At 34.2% G+C, this 19,754-nt stretch overlaps 3 protein-coding genes and 1 long non-coding RNA gene across 4 annotated transcripts; 2 read left to right on the top strand and 2 right to left on the bottom strand.

Moving 5' to 3' along the window:
* The first annotated feature begins 1,781 nt into the window (after window positions 1-1,781).
* Window positions 1,782-7,497, top strand: LOC136822261 (uncharacterized). The gene is made up of 7 exons (XM_067078500.1): window positions 1,782-2,420; window positions 3,139-3,268; window positions 4,238-4,553; window positions 4,841-5,082; window positions 5,968-6,043; window positions 7,000-7,065; window positions 7,194-7,497. The coding sequence occupies exons 1-7, from the start codon at window positions 1,795-1,797 to the stop codon at window positions 7,280-7,282; spliced, it is 1,545 nt and encodes a 514-aa protein (XP_066934601.1). The 5' UTR covers window positions 1,782-1,794; the 3' UTR covers window positions 7,283-7,497.
* A 2,592-nt stretch (window positions 7,498-10,089) lies between these two features.
* LOC136822288 (5-hydroxytryptamine receptor 6-like) lies at window positions 10,090-11,076 on the bottom strand. Its single transcript, XM_067078528.1, has one exon. It carries the CDS (start codon window positions 11,062-11,064, stop codon window positions 10,090-10,092), a length of 975 nt encoding a protein of 324 aa, XP_066934629.1. The 5' UTR covers window positions 11,065-11,076.
* A 3,638-nt stretch (window positions 11,077-14,714) lies between these two features.
* Window positions 14,715-15,862, top strand: LOC136822265 (uncharacterized). The gene is made up of 2 exons (XR_010848878.1): window positions 14,715-14,873; window positions 15,568-15,862. It is a non-coding gene; the product is annotated as an uncharacterized lncRNA (long non-coding RNA).
* Window positions 15,863-17,278: 1,416 nt separating this feature from the next.
* On the bottom strand, window positions 17,279-19,225 carry LOC136822263 (3-mercaptopyruvate sulfurtransferase-like). Its single transcript, XM_067078501.1, has 2 exons — window positions 18,721-19,225; window positions 17,279-17,873 (listed from the first exon to the last, which is right to left on the bottom strand). Exons 1-2 carry the CDS (start codon window positions 19,166-19,168, stop codon window positions 17,419-17,421), a joined length of 903 nt encoding a protein of 300 aa, XP_066934602.1. The 5' UTR covers window positions 19,169-19,225; the 3' UTR covers window positions 17,279-17,418.
* Window positions 19,226-19,754: the final 529 nt, after the last annotated feature.

The following is a 19,754-nucleotide window of genomic DNA, read 5'->3' on the forward strand; positions in this document are numbered from 1 at the left end:
CTTTTTCAAAATTTTCAATCTCAACAATATTTTTCAATCGCTTAAAGATAGGTAGCTTTTTTCTAATGGCCCCCAAAACGGAGGTTTGCAATTTTAGCGATTTCTCGCGATATCTTTAAGATAGTAATACAAAATTTTGACCATAGTTTTGAAATGTGATTTAGAGGGTTTTGGGCATAAATTAGTTTGATAAATTTTTTACAGTATACCCCTGGTTGTCAAAATGCAGGTTTGGGGCCCCCAAAACGGAGGTAGTTAAAATCAAATTATTAAGCCCAGTGGTAATAGGAGGAAAAACTGTGAACATATTTGTGTTTACCCTTAAATTTTACGACCCGATAGATGTAAAAGTTATGATTTTTATGAAATATTTCAAGATTTTCGGTATTGCAAAGTCCAAACTGAAAATTTCGAAATTTTCAAAATGACAATTTAGATTTAACAACGCCTTAATCAAGTTTCTGAAAATCAATGTCTTTTGAAAATAGTTCCATTCATGTATGGAAAAAGCTGTGAAAATTTGAGAAGAAAAGCTTAACTGAAACTGAAAATATTAAGCTTTAAAGGTATTTTTCTCCTTTATTTTGCAGAAAAATGACAGAATTTGCCATTTTTGCTGATTCAGCGAAAATTTTTATATATAATGTTAATATTTTGTTATAAGCTATTAGGAACCTGATAGGAATGGAATTCCAAGATTTTTTGCTGTTTCTCATATTTAGAATTTTCGTTTTTGTCAATGCTGATTCTAGGGTCCCAAAATACTGGTTGACCTTTAAGATGCTATATCTTTTACCCATCCTCTAAAGTCACAGATGTATTTGCATTTTCTGAACGGCATTAGGTGTAGAAAGTTTCCTATACCCCACTTTCATAACTTATTTTCAATATCCAAGGAGCTAGAGTGAGTTATATGCAATTTTTATCTAATTTTGGTGTTAAAATATCTCCTTCATACGCAAATATGTTATTTTGAATCTGTCTCAAACCATCAAAAACATGCTCATTTTTTAGTATAACCATTATTCTTTCTAAATAAACAAAAATCGTTTAATTCTGATAAATCTACAAGTCAGAATCCTCATTTTAATGACAACCTCCGTTTTGGGGGCCGTCTCCGTTTTGGGGGCCATATACTGTACAATCGATAACTTCAATCAATGACTAATCGATAAAACCAATCAATTGATTGGATATCAAATGGTTCTGATATTGATAGATAATTGAGATTATTTATAAAATCTTGAGTATCGATTGAGCATCAATTGGGTTTTTCATCTATTGGATATTGGTAGTGATCATCTTCTTAAGAGTCAAATTGATTAATAATCGATCAATCAATAGGCAATCAAGTCTCCCTTAAAATCCTGATTATGAGTGTCAATCGATTATCAGAATTGATCGATATCCAATCCATCAATTGGTTATCTATTGGTCATCAATTGGAAAAAGTTATCATAGAGTGTTAGAGTCTGGAACATTGATTAACTACCGTAAATTCAAAGGGTGGTGGTATAGAATTGTTAGCTTCAAAAAGTACTTTCTAACTGATTATGTCTAGTAACTGAACGTCCTTTGTCCGAAAAACGAAAAAAGCATTCTATAGATATGTAAATGCTTTTGCAACACTGTAAGTAATTTCTATCATCATCACAATCATAAATTTGCTAATTGTATTGTTTCTTTATAGGAGATTCGCAAAGAAATATGAACAATATGTACTAATTTCAATTAATGCTATTGGAGAAAAAAATTAGATATTCTTTTGGCCCACATTATAATTCATTCCGATACATGTCTCTTTGTATCGTGGAAAGTTTTGCAACAAATCTCTCAGGAATGGACAATAATTTCGCTGATTTTGGATCATTTTCCGTAAATGAATATCCAGATAACAAAGAGTTAATAGCGCCAAATAAAGAAAAACTAGTCACTGATAGTGATACTGCCAATATGCAACTGAATGGGTTTTCTGACACGACAAGTGAGGTTGATGATTGGGCCACTGGCTTTGAAGAATTCAAATCAGATAATAATGTAAATAATGTAAAAGACTTGGAGGAAAATGTTGATAAATGTACTGGTACCAAAGATTCAGATGATGATTGGGCTGTTGGCTTTCAAGAATTCAATACAAATACAAACACTAATAACACTATAAATAAAAATGAAACTTCAAGTACCAATTCTTCATTGAAATTTCAAGCATTTGGGAATGATATTAATGGTGTTTTTCAAAATTTTGCTAACACTTCTGATACGTTCAGTGGATTTGAAGATAACACTTTTGTTGCTGATTTTCAAAGCTTTGAGAAAACCAATTTGCCCGAACATCAAAAATCAAGGACTATTTTAAGAGAAAGTTTTGAATACGATGATTCCTTGGAAGGAAATTCTGAACCTACACTGCTGGAGACAAGGTAATAATAATATATTTTAGAAATAAAGTGAATAAAAACGCATAGTTTTTTAATAAGAATCACATAAATCGAGATGAGCCTCATAATTCTTCAACATTTTCCATTTTAAAGCCTTGAAAATTTCGAGTGATGCTTAAATTTTTAAAAAAGCAAGGAACTCCTGCTCACTTTTTATATCACTTCAACTTCAAGTACTTTCTCAAATGTTGAAAAATCAGAAGAAAAGGTAAATTTATCAAAAAAACTGAAAAACTTCTAACGAAAGAAAATGATTGAACAAAATATTTGAGGCTCAACGTAACTAAAATATTTCTGAATACAAATTAAGAAATTTGAGCATTGTGATTGTTATTGAAAAAAATTCCATTATATAAAAATAGATTATACCTACGGTTGTTTGTTTTATTGATACTTTGTCTCTTCAAAGCTCTTTGCATTTTCCTACATAATTTGCTTAAAGGGCCATCCATAAGCACATACACGGTGAAGGGGGGAGGGGGTTTGAATGATGTCAACTATGCGTACAAGGAGGGAGGTTGTATGTACACAGAACCAGTATCTACATCTAATTCCAAAATTCATTGCCGTAGAAGCGAAGAACGTGAGATACACTCTGGTACTGTCTGGTACAGAGTAGGAGGGAGGGGATGTCTAAATTATTCGAAATTATTGGGTACATCCCTTATTATAAAAGTTATATTTTTCTTACTGTTCACAGTTTCAAAGAGTCATGTTTGTGTCGGCAAATGCAAGAAGAATTTGACAAAATTGGTCCTGTCAAGGCGAAAAGTTTGCAATTTTACAAAAATAAACTTGAATTTATCAAACAAGCATTAGATGAAACTAAGGTAGGTGTTATAACATCCATGTTTTTAAATATTCGTCAAACAGAAGTATCTAACGTCCACAGCATTTATCTAACGTCTATCTATAGCACTGGTGATGGCATAAGACCGAAAAGCTTTTGCTTCAATTTGAAACAAAATGTTGTTCTCTTTTTTCCCCAACTTATTATGGTAAACGTATCGAATTCATCCACTACATCCATATATAACTTTTGATTTCACTGCATAAATTAGGCTTTTGGTCATCCTCTAGCGAAAAGAGTTTCTTCTTATACAAATATATTCATGATATGCAGGTTTGTAATGTCTTCCACGGACCCAACAGCTGATTGGTTAAAAGTTACGCATTGATTGATTGTACGTCACTTTCAACCAATCTGCGTTTGGGTCCTTGGAAGACATTGCAAACCTGCATATCGTGAATATAAGGAAATATACCTATGGAGGTCTGCGATTCAGACTAACTGAATATGGTTGTTCTAGACATCATGAAATTGTCAGTTTTAAAGATTTACGTCTTCTGACAATCAAAATAAAGCCCTGCTTTGACTTTATTGTTTTTTCGGGGACGAACCGCAGTAACTTTAGATTAACGCTGAAACAAATTTCTGAGAATGACTTGAGATGATTGGTACGGAAAACTAAGTTCTTCATTTGAAACAGCTCTTAAAGAGGCAACTAAATATATAGCAGAAATATCATAGATGGTGAAAACTATTAAAACCTGCTTGTGTACTTGTTAATCATGAATCAATCAGTGAATAATATTACAGAGATATTATTGTGTTCTTCTTTTCCTTTATTAATTTGGTTGGAAATGACCATTCTTAGGGCCTTTTAGGACATTCTTGTATTTAAACCTTTGAGAAAAGGAATTTCCTTTGTTTGAAAGATACGTAAAGCTCATATAATCGTTATGTTCATCATAACTGTATATCACAGAAGTAAAGTCTTACATTTTCTCTTTTCTAGCTAAAAGAAGATTGGTTGATCAAAATTGAAAGAGCAGACATTGGGATTTATAGGAATCATTTTGATTTTCATTCCATGTATGGAAACAGCCCGAAAGACAGGGTTAACTCTACTAAACGGCTACCTCCACCAAAAAATCTTTCCTTGACAAACGGACATTCTATAAAACCTGGTTCTCCCCCACCTAAAGAGATTACTGAGATTTTAGAATCACCAAGGAAATTAAGCGAGACTTCAAATAAAACACAATCGGAATGCTTTGTGACGTCACAGAAAAGTTTAATAGAAGAAGCAGAAATGAAGAAATCGATGATAGGTAAGACCTCTAATAATTTCTTTCCCAGTGAAAATGCAAAACGTCAAAACCTCTGTACACGTTTTTTTATAAGAACATCCGTAACTAATCGGACTGATTTCCTACCGAACCACGACACACTTTTCAGCCAAAGCACGCCATCTAGACCTTCGGGTTTTATATATATGTGTGTAAACCCCTTTCCTTTTTTTAGAATTAATTTTTATGAAGTTAACCCTACTTATTTATCCATTAAACCTTTTTCATGATAATTCTTATAATAGTTTTATCTATTTCCCAATTCATAGAATTGTCATCCAAAAATGTTGAAGATTTACGATCAATTGTTAACGAGCTTGAGATCGAGGCAAAAATTTATTCGGAACTCTTATTATCGGAGCTGGACTATCGAGACCAATTAGTGAGGCAACAGGAAGTCAAAAATAGGTTCATTTCAACACATCTTGCTGTAGAGCGAAAAATAAACGAGGCAAAGAAGAAAAAGAAAGGCTATGGGTTTTTCAAAGGAAATGACGACGTCAGCACGAGGGTATTTATGAAATGTTATGACTTTAAGAATGATGCTTCAAATTATTTATTAAACAGTAGTGGAGTCTCCGTAACTCGAACACGCTCGGGAAACTAACATTTGCTCGAATTTAAAAAATTTCAAGTTATGTAGTAATGTTTATAAGGCATTGCTAAAACTGAAGGAACCATAAAACTTGTCCCATTTAAGGAGACATTTGAATTACATATAGAAGTTCGAATTAAAGAGACTCCACTAGCATGAATTATTTCAAAAAGTTTGAGCCATAAAGGGCCTTTATCAATATCACACGCCAATCTTATCGGTCAGATTTTAGAAGAATCAACGCAAACGCCAACTAAATGAAAAATAGGACCAAAATCTGCGAATTTAAAATCTGCGAATTTAAAATCTGCGAATTTAAAATCTAAAAATATTGTTCGAGAATAGGGGACGTCGTTGTATTGATGCGAGATTCTGCTTGAGTTTAAAAATTGAATTGATAAGATCGGCGCCATTTTAAGGTTAGAATATTGCTTTGCTGATAACATAGTCAACTTGTTCTAAATTAACCGAACGGTTTGCCCTCGTCAAGCTGACTGACAGACAATCTAATTTTCAATTCTTCATTTTCAAGTATTCGACTCTTCCAGAAAAAAATTGAATATGGGGGTTGCGAATATAACAGTTTTTGGAAATTTACTCCCCGAATTGTGAATTTTGACCCCCAGACATTCAAAATCACCCCTAATCAGAGCAAGTTTGACCCTAAAACAAGGCAAATTTTGCAGATTTTTCACTACCCCTGGACGAAATATCCAGTATATCCCCCACCCCCCATGTACAACAATTTTCTGGAAGAGCCCATTGTCTTTATATATTGAGTCTTTTTCCTATTAATTAAAGTGTCTTGAATGGACGATACCGTACATACAATACGAAGATGGGCTTTCTACTAGCGAACTGACTCTCATTACAGATGGTAAGTACCCAACCGATTTTCATGTATTTTTTTTAAAGATAGATTTCTGTTTTCTTTTAGGAGCACCAAATTTCAGTTCAAAGAGCCAGTTATTTTTTAACGGTTCGTACTGTGCCCAAAATTCTTAGGAACTCGAACTCTAACTTGGTTAAGTTGGGTGTTGACAAGTCAACTTTGATTCTCCTTGCCCAAATATGAATTTTAAAAGCTTGGCTTAAAGGGACATATCAAAGTACTAACGAAATTAGTAAACAAACCGTATGCAGCGGGATACAAAATCAAACCAAATGTCACATGTCAAAATAAAAAATAAAAACAAATATGGCTGATTTTGATTGTTTCAATTGTTTTACAAGTTTGTTTTGGACACGTGGTTCGGGCAATGTTTACATTTTACTACTTTTATGTCCCTTTAATTTGTTCTTTTGGTTTTGATAGCAAATCGCAGTGAGGTCAAAATTAGTTTTTTACTGCGTCATCATTTTTCAATATTATTCAACAAAAAGTTTTAATCAAACTTAAGATTTTCGGGATCTGGGGATGAGTTTCAAACGCCAAAACCAAGCTAAAACTTTGGTGCAGGGGGGGGGGGAGACTTCAAGAATCGTTTTGTTTACGCATTTGATCCACTGACCTTTATATATTCCTGGACCAAGCTATATCCGCCATCTTTGATTGGAGTTTTTTGGAATTGGTACCCGAGAAGAAGCCATTGCAATGTTAAAAATTTACGTCTAACGGCGCTATTTCACCAAATATATTCAAGGGAAAGTAGACCTAGCGCTCCCGATGCATTTACACTGCTATTGAGTAGTGCCGCCATTAGGGTACCACTTAAAAAAAAACTCCGATCAAAGATTTTTCTTTGCCAGGATTGAGAAACTTGGTCCAGGGTATATAAAGGTCAGTGATTTGATCCTTGTGTGTGTCTCTATTTTCTCTTCTTCTTACTTTAGTTTTGTCATCAATTGAAAAAGACGACCCTGAAACACCAAAACGTATTTCTGAATATGTTTTCAAACGTATGTAATTAACTTTTACGACTTTTTTTGCATTTGTTGTTCAAAAAGCTAAAACAATTACATTGCCAGACCAGTGTTTTTATAATGACTATGATTTGATTTGACCATTTTTGTTGTTTTCTTTTTAGTTGGAAATAGTTTTGATTTGGACACAGTGATACAGGTTCGAACACAAGATGGAGTGAAGACGATTGGTAGCCCTGGTCAAGTCAGGTGACATCCCTTCACTTTATTGTTCTTCTGTCAGTGTGGATGAATGGATGGAAGGTATATTATGATCCATATTGTCAGTTTCTTGTTTTTTTATACTATTTGATCCAATTTGATCCTACTCGATACGTTTAGTCAATGATAAATGAATTTAATTTTTGTTGAACATGTTTTATTGAAATATTTTATTTTTCACACATGTACACATCGTTCACATAAGTGCCTTTTTATCTATCTACCCTGCACCTTTGTCGAATACCAGGGGAATGACATTGGACGACCCTGCACGGTAAGATGACATCATCAGAGAGTTGACGATGTCTTCACCGGGGCTTACTTAAAACTTTAATTGTGAAAACAAAGGTTTTAACTGTGGTCTATTTTCAGCAAATATGACGGATAATTTTGCTTTACCTGCCGTTGCTTGGGAAATACACAGTAGCTCTATCTAATGTTTTATATAAGATATCTGTGGTTTGAAAAGATATCGTTTACTTGGATTAGACTAGCCAAAAATCGTCAACCTTTTTTCATTATTTTTTCAAGAGGGTGTTTCTGTTGGTCCAATCTCAGATACCTAAAAAAATAATCCTTAAATTTTTTTCTTTTCTAGTTATTGATCTGAAATAATTATAATATCGATAACAAAGTTTTTTTTTTGTGAAATTATTTTTTGAGAAAAGGCAATTTTGTTGTAGTTGTAGTCAGCACGTTTGGCAGTTTAGTTGACAGTTTCAAAAAAACTTACAAAAATGATTTTTATAATATATTGCACTTAATTAAATTAATGAAATAGTTTAAGGGAAGAAATTTTGGCGGAAATTTAATCATGCAGATCAGGGAAAAAGCTAATTTTTGCGAAAATTTAATTTGGCGGATGACGGATTTTTTAATCCAAAGTCAGGGTGAAAACATTGATATCGGGGGAAAATTGGGAGAAATCGGACATAAAAAGAAAAAAAAATTGCGGGAATTTAATTTGGCGGGTACTTTCAGACAAATCCGCCAAATTTTCTTCCCACCTAAATTTCTTCCTTTGATGAAATAGTTTTATTTTTAGAATTAGACTGGTACTGCACAAAGTCTATCCAGCCTCATGTTTGTGGAACTGTACGTTTTTTTTATAAAAAAAGTTTTGAAGCCTTCTGATGTTCTTAACTTTTTGAGTCTTAAGCCTAAAATATTCTTAACATGTTCTTATTTTCACCCTTTTTTTGGCATTTTTGTCCATTTCTTAAGAAACTGTGTGTTTTAGAGTCCGTAAAATCCTGCGAAGCCTTAAAATGTTCTTAACTTGTTCTTAACATTTTGGCCATCGAAGCCTTATGTTCTTTTATAGTTTGTTGTTATACGAAAAACGAATATAGTTCTTCAAAAAATTCTTTCTCTATTTAATTTTTCTAAGACAGTTTCTGGGGTGGGATTATGGGTATTTTGTTATACATTTTACAATTTATTTTAATGTAAAAAAGAATATGTTTAGAGATCTTTTTTATTAACTTTTTTGTACATTGTAACAGTAGTAATATTGTCTGTTTGTTAGGTTCGGTTTTCAAGTTAATTTGATCTTAAATAAATTATAGATTTATAAAGCGCGAATGGCTAAATGTCGTGCTTTAAGCTCTTCCAAGCAAAAAAAAAGTGAATATCGCAAAAAATATTGCAGTTATTGTTTTCAAAAACCCGCGAAGCATTTCATTGGTCAATTGCTGAAATTCTATTGGAATGTCACGTAATTTACGGGAGGAGTGAGCTAGAAATCGTACCTTTAAATACTCTTAGGTTCCAAATAAACGGGGGGGGGGCTAATTTTACGACCATAATATTTAGAGCAGAATAAGGGACCTTCTCTTTGAAAGCTGAAAAAATTCTTTAAAAAAATAAACGGGTAGGGTCCTAATAAGGTCCGGGGGGCTTGGGAAATTATCGAAAAATTAACAAGCGGGGGGGGGGGGCGTTTATATGGAACCTAAGAGTACCCTAATAAGGTATAAATAGGGAGTAAAATTTATTAAAGTTTATTTTTTTGATGTGATGGCAGCCCTGCTCAGTATTTCTAATTTGAAATTAATCATTTTAAATGATGTGATTACCAATATCCATTAAATTGATTTATCTGTTTATTTTTTGACTACGAATTATTTTGAAATATTTTAACGAATTTTAAAATGTGTTTTCTTTTGTGTATATTTTTGATCATTTATGTTTGATGTTTTTTTTTGTTATAGAGAAATTGTAATAAATTAATTTTAAAAGTGACTAATAATAAAATCGATTCTGTTGATTTTAAAGTAGAAACCTATCTTTCTCTTTTCAAACATTTCAAAGTTCTAGGCTCCTCTTTTATGAAACTATTGCTAAGTTTTACTGTTATAGGTTATGATAGGCCGCTCCCCCCCCCCAAGCGGACCCTCCATTTATACATTCCCGCAATTTTTTCTCCAGTTTCACGCAAACGTGATTTTTCATAAAATCGGAAACAATTTCGGGAAAAAATTGAGGAAACATTTGAAAATTGGGAAATTTCTACATAATCAGCGCATAAAGAGAAAGTCCACGTATTCACGCAAAAAATAGTGCAGATTCACGCATTCAAATTCACTCATTCACGCATTTCTTTTCTATTTTCACGCATTCACGCGAACTCCCTTACAAAAAAGTTAGATCCGTATATGATATGTTTTCTACTGAAATTTTTGGGTTTAAAATTATCATTCCCGATTTTCACAGGTTATAGAACACATTCAACTATGAACTAGGCGGATATCTCACTTTCCATGTTTTTTATCTTTCAGTTTAAAAAAAAAGTATAAACTAACTCATATTATTACAGACACAGCGACATTTCATCTTCTTCAAAAGCTTCCTCATCTCTTGGTGAAAAACATTCAACCGTATGAAATACACGAATGGGTTTAAACAACTTCCAAAATAAATCACAATGGTTGCAATCAGGACTACTGCATCATTAGCGCACGTTTTACATATGATAAACATTAAAGTACTTATCACAAATGCTAACCAACTTATCATGAAAATGAGTACAACTAGAAACATTGTCTTAGTGGATTTAAAAGACATTTGAAAGCGTTTCTGGTGCGCCCTTCCATTACCGCCGCCACCATCACGCCCTTGTTGTTCTGATGATATATATGAAGAAACGCCCATTTCTCCTGTGCCACCGCCCTGCTGGGTAAGAGTTCGTATCGGGTGGACTTTTTTAATATGTTTTCGTGCCACTATAAATATATGTGCGTACATCGGTATAATCAATAAAAATGACGTACTCAAAATGCTGATTAAAATAAACAATATAAAATCTTGGTCCATTGTTTCACTGAACCGACAAATTCCTAACGATCCGGTCCTTGGCCCTGTCCGGCCATTAGAGCCCCACCCGTAAAGTGGTAAAAATGTCGTCATTATCACAATACTCCAAGCTGATATAATCATAGATGCGATATAACGTATTGGACGTTTATTGATTTGATAGTATACGTATGGGTGAAGAATGGCTATATATCTATCTACGGCGATAATCATTAGATTCGAAACCGACGCTGTGAAATTGAGCAAAGTAAACGAATGTGCCGTACGACAATATTCGACACTACCGGTGAATGACGGTCGTAAAATTTCTATAGCTCTCATTGGGATTGTAATTAATCCAATACATAGATCAGCGAATGTTAAAGATAATATAAAATAGTTTGATGTCGTTCTGAATTTTTTTGAGAAGATAAATACAATGATGACAGATGTGTTTGCCAAGATGGTGACGATTGACATGATTGCATAGAATGTAAGTGTTATGATTTCTAGTGGTTTTAGTTCCATTTTTTTGTTTCGTTTGTCTGCGTTTTTCTGATTTATTTGTTTCTTCGTTTGCCCGATTGTTCCTTTGTTTATTAAAATGTTGATTTGTTGCTTTGTGTTTTTTCCTAAAACGTTGAAGAGTGCGTTATTTATACCTAGAATTTTGAACAAATAAATTTTGTAAACTTGCTGCTAAACTAGCTTCTGTATTTTAAAGATTTTGCTATTCGCCTTGAACTGACTTGATATTTATTCAAATATAACCATATTTGCATACTTTCAGCCCCCTTTCTTAAGAGGCGGCACCCAACGAAATTCTGAAGTTGACGCTAAGAGAAGGGGTCGGAATTACACCCTCTTCTCACAGACCCGGTAGAGTTTTTTCAGCCAGTGGGGGTAAAAATAACGGACTGAAACTCTATGGGGATCGATATTCCCTTATTCTTTATGACCGGGCACCGGGGATATAAATTCTTTGTTTTCAAGGCCGAAAATTCATTGGGGATGGTAAAAATAGCATAATCTTTTGCAGTGAGGTTTGGTTTATTTGATTATTTTCAGTGGGGTCAAAAATTGGAGTATAACTTTCCACCGGGGACGATATTTTGGCCGATTTTTCCAGTGGGAAGGGTTTTCAGTGGGTCTGTGAGAAGGGGTTGTGGAAATGTTCCCAAGGAAGCGATGCAAGAAAAAAAGAATCTGTCAAAAAAGATATGGATTGGACAAGAACGCTTTATTTCTGGTCATAATTATGTGTGTTACACGTTTTTTTAATAAGAATATATCAGGGTGAAAATTGGCCAAATTATAAGAATACTCTAAGGGCGAGTTTCACAGATTTTGATAAGAACACAGTCATTTGTACTACAGAAAAAAACTGGTTTTTTCGTTAGACTTAAATTGAAACTTTGAGGAAGAGATAAAATTTTAGCTCCCAATGTTGACACTCCAAAGTTTCAAAATTGATCATTTCTCATATTTGTATAAAAGTCAAGTCTAAAAAAGTAAGAATACGCTAAGAATATTTCAACCTCGATTTTTGCAAGTTCTTAAGAATACTTGACTCTCATCCAGAGTATTACTTTAATGGGATAAATTTTAAGATTTCACGGGGATTAATTTTCGCGGATGAGGGATTTCCTGATTTTTCGCGGGGATTTAACTTCGCGGATTGGGGTACAAATTAAAATTTTTGAAAAGGGTCAAAACATTGAAATAAAATTTTTCCAGAGAAATTAAGAATTTTTTTATATAATTTTTATTATAAGTATAAAGAGGGTGTTTTGGAATAGGGCGAGGAGATATGTATTACAACTATCAAAAGTTGAATTTGAACTTCCATGGTGCGGAGCTAAATTTTCACAACCTATTTGGGAAAAAATCTTACATATCCTTTTAAATGTTTAATTTCAAGCCAGTTGGATTACCCTCTTGCATTGAAAAGCTTTTAACAATAAGCGATCACTTTAGATAAAAAATTTTCCAATACCTCTTCCAAGTTTGTAAATTTGTGAAGAAAATTTTGAGGAAAACGATTTTTTGCTGACAAGCATATCGAGGATTTGACCTTTTTCGAGGGTTGCCTCATGTAGAAAAAAAAAAAAAACGATAAAAATAGAAATTTCGCGGATTGCAAAAAAAATTCAAATTTTTCGCGGAAACTAATTTTCCGGATGGGCCTTTTTCAAATTTCCAATGGGACTTATTTTCGCGGATGACACCCAAATCCGCGAAATCCGCGAAAATTAATCCCCGCGAAAATTTATCCCATTAAAGTATTCTTATAAGAAATTTTTGTACTTTTTAAAGGTGAAGTTCGCCCAAATTGAAATGCATTCTCTGTTTTTAAGCCAATGATAGTATATATTTTTCAGAGTTGGAGGAATAGGCAATAAGAAGTAACAGGCAAATCAGACCACTTCCCCTACGACACTGGACCTTGGATGTTCTTAACTTTTAGTTTAAGCCTAAAAATGTTCTCAACATGTTCCTATTTTCTCCTTGTTTGACTATTTGTGTCCATTTCCCTAAGAAATTGGTTGTTTTTAAGTCTGCGAAGGCATAAAAATGTTCTTAACTTGTTCTTAATATTTTGGCCATCGAAGCCTTATGCTCTCATAAAATACGTATATTCTCCTTAACGGACCTGAGTGAAGCATCACTTTAATAATTCAAAAAAAATCTAACTTTTAAGCCCATCATCACCAAAGTTTTTGGGCACTGAAAAAGAAATGACTAGATTAAATACGCGCACGTATTGCATACATATGGAAAACATTTATCAAATCACGATAAATGCCCTTCTATCAAATGATAATTATTTAGCAGATCTTACTATATTAGCTACACGGATTATAAATCACTCCAAGCTCCAATCTACTTGAGTCTGAAACACATGAAGCGACTTACACCATACATAGTCATTGTAAAAAACCCTGGTCTGGTAATGTATTATTTTAGCTTTTTGTTCAATTTTCTTTTGTTACAAACAAAAGACAAGTTGCAATTTGCATACTTTTTGATCACGTTACCAAAATCTCCTCATGGGATTGGTCTAATTTCTAATCACATGATCAAAAAGTTTGCAAAATAAATGGATTTTGGCACCTAAGCTCCATCTTCTAACAATAAAAAGACACAAAAGCCTTCCAGACCAGTGTTTTTATAATGACTATGCTTACACCTTCAAATATTTAACAAGTGAAAACACATGGGTCACAAGCTATATCAAACAACAACCTAACATCCAAACAAATGCGACCATAAAAATATACATTTTCTATTAAATGAATCCAACAACAATACTAGATAACGTTTAACTTCAATAATAAATTACGTGCTGATAATACTTTTAATTACAATTTAATTACAAAAAAACTAATTCTGTAATCATTTGGACAAACTAAACGGTAGAGGAATGATTCTTTTTGCCGGAGATTTCAAATTTTTAATTATCACAATTGATACGTTCTTTCATTAAAAGTTAGTGAGAGGATATGCTTCATACAAATGCTGCGGATGAAGGGCTTTTTCAGAGTGACGTGGCACTTTATGACGTAAAAATTAGAGTCTCTGAACTCAAACTTCTTTACTCGATAACTTTGCACTTATAAGCAAAATTTGGTGTTAATTGTAGTAATGGAATCGAAGTTATCGCTGTTTTAAAAAACGACGTCATTTAACTTGTCTTTTTTACGTGTTTTTTCGACGTACTTCCTAACGTCAAAATCAGTTTTTGGCCGATATCTTGAGGTTGGCTTAATCTAAATTTTCGGCCCAGCACTTTCCAAAATCCTCTCATTAATATCCTTCTTTTGAGCTGTATACCAAAGTTAAGGAAAAATGGGAAGCGGTGTGCGTCACGCAAAATATGTTTGGAACTTGCCTTAACTTACCTGAGCACTGAAAATTGTCGAATCCTCCACCCCTCATATATAAATTTTTCTGGAAAAGCTAAATTTGGGAAAAAAGTGGACATTTTGGAATTTCAGTCTCATTCAGGGTCACTTTTTTTCGCCAACTTTGACATAGAATTTTTACAAAAAAACAGCAGAACTCGTAGAATTGATAAATAGGATAATATTGACCCAGCTATATTTTATATAGTTAACTGTACAATCAAAACATCTAATATCTCAGAAAGAATTATCCAAAATCTCTTGAATCGTCTAAACATTTCAATTTTGGAGCATATTTTTCTACACACTTGAATACGGAGCAGTTGCGTAAAATGAAAATGTTAAACAACCATATATTCATTGCACTAATAGTGTTCACTTTAAGTATGTTTTCTTTATTATTACGATTATCATATATCATAACCAGGGTTGCGAGCCCGGGGGGGGGGGGGGCGAGCCCGGGGGGGGGGGGGGGTACTAGGTTTGTAAGGCGACAGGTCAAAAATCGAAAATCGACCTGGCGTTTTTGGGACCCTTAGAGGGTCTTTTCTCAGGACTTTTGTCGATTTGCACTCGATTTTTATTCAAACTTTGGAAAAACACGACCCTTTGAGAGAGAAATTTTCGATTTTCGTGAATTTTGGACCCTTACAAAGACTTTCGAGGTTGTGAAAAGGGACCCTTATGCCTTGTACATACCCGGCACCCATTTTGCCTAAGTACCCCTCCCCCCCCGGTTGCGAGCTGACGGGTGTGTGCTCTCCAAATTTCGACCCTCAGACCCTTAGCAGGACTAAAAAAAGAAATGTTTTGATTCTTACGACTTTTATTATTGTGACTAATTTGTACTAATTTGAACAATTTTCGAGGAGCTCAAAGTTAACACTTTATCTATTTTTTTGCCCTTAATGGAACTGGGATCGAAAAAGTCACCCTTAATGACGACAAATACCCGTACCCTTCACCCCCGTGGGTTTTTTATGTAATTTAGACAGGAAATTTAGAGCAAATCAACCATTTTGGGACAGAACAATGCAAAAACATTCTTTTCATAAATTTCTCTTTGTTGTTAATTCAGGTATCGGATTCATATCAAGTGAATGCTGCAAACGAAAAGATAATTTTGGTTGCTGTGGTAACGGAAAATGTAACATCTTTTGCTGTAACTGTGACGGGGGTTGTAATACCCAATGTGAGAGAACGCACTGTGACACCGCTGATTGGTTTAAATGTGCTGGTATTGTCGCTGAGTGCGCTCAACCCTGTATTGACCTGAACGCTGCAGAATGCGTTCATTGCATGGGTGAATTGTATGATATTTGTAAAAAATGTTATTCCTAATTTTGTCATTAAAAAATGATACCTTAAAAACATTTTTCTTTTTCATTTTTTCATCTTCATCTTCATTTTCAAAAGTTTTTGAGATGATTCTTTTCAATTATATTGTGTGCTCTTAATTATGTTTTCAAATGTACATAATTTGTTAAAAAGAATCCTTACAAAGACTCGATTACATTTTAATTGTTTTTTTACCCCTTTGAGGGACTTTCGAGGGTGCTAGAAAGGGTCCCTTACGGCTTGCACCCCCCGGGGGGTCACTCATATAAGTAAATAAGTAATAAATCTGCGACCACAGTAGGAGGCGACTCGAAGGCTTCTCTTTCGATAGCTATCTACCCCAAGGTAGAGGAGGGCGCCACTTTCTCCGTGGATTGTTCCACTTACCCTTGATCCTTCTCTTATTAATTACTGAGCATCAAGCAGAGAGGCATCAAGTACTATTTTGGGCATCTTTGGTATGACCCGGCTTGGGGTTGAACCCACAACCTTGTGAACAGTGGCCGCTCTACCACTGCACTCATATGATTAAAAAATCGAGTGTCCCTTCCCCCCCCCCCCCCCCCGGCGCTCACAGATACCTGGCACTCATTTTGCCTAAGCTGCCAAAACTACATGAGACTGGCGTGGAAAAGAGTAGACATTTATGTTTTAAACAAGCCTTCATTCACCTCCCTAATTTAAAACATTCTAATCTATTATCCAAATTCCAGCCAACTTAAAGCGTACACATTTTAACAGTCCGGGATAGCATTTTGTAGGCTAAAACTAGGTTTCACCCATGTTAATAAAAACTGCTACCTTGTGAAAATCAAATTAAATATCATTTATTGTCGTCAACTATATTAATTGGTGAGACAAATATTAGTCATTAAATAAAAAAGCTTGATTACAAATAATACATTATAAAAATGGACAAAAATCACAATAAACAAACAAACAAGTAGTAGGCCATAAAAACTAGGATTTTTGTGGCAAAATTTAGTGTTTTTTCACAGAAAGTGTCGGGATTTCAGAAGAAAAAACTAACTAAATTATACGAGCAAGAAGTTTTGGTGAAAGAGCTGAAACCAGAACAGTTATTGTGAATACTTTTGTCTTCTCTTCATGAATAAATAGAATATAAATAACAGGAGAACAAAAAATCCACTCAAAATTTTTTTCCAACTAATTATTTCTTTTCATTATATCCTAATTTCTTCGAGAGCAATGTAATGCATAAAAACGTACGGGCTATGACTTTGACTAAAATGGCAGACTGACTGCTTTTTGGAACAAACTTTAAAACTACCCTTTTGACGGGTGCAGGGACAGTTTTCTGCTTGATATAATACCAAAGATATAAGAAACTTTAAAAACAAATAAATAAAGTCGTTAACGGTTGCATATAACAAAGGCAAACATATAAATGATAATTTAGACACTATAAGAGTGTTAGAAAGTAATATCTTAAAATGCAAAAGCTGTCTGTATAAAGTCACTTTTCGTAAAAATTCAATTCAAGAAAGATTCTCGGAAAAGTGGAATCTTAGTCAGGTATTTAAATCTTACCCCGAGCGACGGTAGACTTTTTTTAGAAGTAAAGTATCCATTAGTTTTCTGTTTTCTCTCTTAGTTGCCATTCTGGTGTATTTGGTGTATTTGTCTGCCAACCAAACCATGAATCATCAAACAATGGATACCGTTGACCAGTCACCAAAAAAAGTGAAAACAAGAGTGCCGAAGCTGTGATTCCTGAACCACAACTGGAAACGATTGGTTTATTCAAATCCACTGCTGCTTTTGTTAAATTAGATTTAATCTCATCTGTAGGAAACATAACCTTTTCTTGCATGTTAAAATTTGTGAAGAAAGGGATGCTGATGGATAAAGGCATATGACCACTTGGTATGTCTGGACGTGGCTCTGGTTCCACACCACGGAATCTACCGTTCGGTCTTGCATCAAGGACTTGGACTGGACATTTCTGCTCAAAGTTCGTCTTCATGAAAGATAAATCTTTGACAAGATCAGCATTGTATGCTGCCTTGAATTCGTTTTCAATGGCTAAAAATAAATGATAGGGAAATTGGATATGTAAGGATTAATAAAATTGTTCTCAATACAAAAATAAGTTTAATCAGAGCTCATTCAAGAATGAGAAGCCTAAATTATTTCTTGGAAGGATGTCATTCTACAAATCCTATAATCTTTGGGATATTCATCGTTATAAACATTGATACTTTCATTCCTAATATTGTTATTACTTTAATACGAAAAAAAAGAATTTTCAGAAGACAGATGTACACCACTGTGTCACAGACCTGCTGGGACCCAAGCACAATAGGAAAATTCGACCAAAATTTCGTCCCCGGTGGAAAAATACCCCACAACTTCAGCCCCACTTTGAAATTTACTTTGATTTCATCCCCATCCAAAATTCAATTTAAAAAATTGCACTCCAAAACTATCCCCATTGGATTTTTCGACTGAGGAACAATAGAGAGAAAATGGGAAAAAAGTTTCACCGGGGCTGTGAGACAGGGGTGTAAAATGTATTCTATGGGCTAAATGCATCGCATTTTACTGTTTATTGAGGCAGCGATCCATCGCAATTTCACGCGATGAATTGTGCGAAAAAGATCCGTGAAAATTTATCCTATTAAAGCATAGACTAAAAATACGAAAAAAACAGGTACTAAATTACTCTTGTCTCTCGAATAGACGTCCCCCCTCGCTGTTATTAAGACCCTCCCCAGCTATTATTAAGACCCTTCCTCCCCCGCTAGTTAAATTCGAACAATTCAATATTTAATTACAGTGTAGATAGACCTTAAACTTGTTAAAATTTTCCTTTTTGTTATTATCGGTTCTTATTGTTAAGTGTTCATTTGTTAAAGTATATAATGAATACCTGGAAAGTTTTCGTCTTCTGTATAAGGCCCAGATTCTATTTTTCTCCCTTCTCTTTTCCATTTTGGTAATCCACCATCTACAATTGAAACGTTGGAGTGTCCAAAAACATTGAAAAGCCACCATACTCTTGGAGCAGAAAACAATCCAAAGCGCTCACTGTTATCATACAAGATCACGTGTTTAGCGTTGGACAAAGGGAATTTCTTCACATGATTTACAAAATGCAACTCAGACGGAACCGTGTTGGGCAATTTAGCATCTTTATTGCGACATTCGTTCAAATCAAATAATTTTGCTCCAGGAATACGACAATTATTATGCTCTTCTTGGAAATTTCTTTTGGCTTTTGGTAAGTCCCATGTACAATCTAACAGACAATACTTTTCTTTCCAATCCGGCGATTTCATTTGCTCCTCAAGCCATTCTGTTGTTACTAATCCACTCATCTTGGATAATTAATTTTTTATGACTGTTGAAGAAAAATAAAATTTTGTAATTTCATGCCGTACTTACCTATAACAATCAAAAAATTTTCTGAGCACTGATTGGTTCATCTAGGTCACTTGCATCATAATTTTAAGTTTCAACCAATCCAGATAGATTAGATAAGTAATCTTATAATATATAATAGAGAGCTTGAGCACCAATTGTCAAATACAGATAACAGGACAGAGAAAAGCAGTGACTCTGCAATTCATTTTTAGCAACAATTTCATGAATTAATGCTTTTAAAAGGTTTGTAACTGTAGCATACTAAGACCATGAAGTATACAATTTTAACAAGTGCCGCTGCAGGAACAAAGTCCAAACGTTACACAATGCAGCACAATGGCGTACCAAGAGATTTCCCAGCACCTCACGAATAAGGAACCCTGGCCCAACGACCCAACGGACGAAATTGAACCAGAAAGGGAACCAAATGAAGACGTACAGATTTGGAAACGAATAGTAACAGAACTATCACTTCAAGCACCGGATCCCCAGATCAAATCTTGTCTTCAATCGTACAATCCAGAGAAACCTACAAAATCC

Source organism: Clytia hemisphaerica, unplaced genomic scaffold (genome assembly GCF_902728285.1).
Source record: "Clytia hemisphaerica strain Z4C2 unplaced genomic scaffold, Clytia hemisphaerica genome assembly, whole genome shotgun sequence".
Taxonomy (NCBI): domain Eukaryota; kingdom Metazoa; phylum Cnidaria; class Hydrozoa; order Leptothecata; family Clytiidae; genus Clytia; species Clytia hemisphaerica.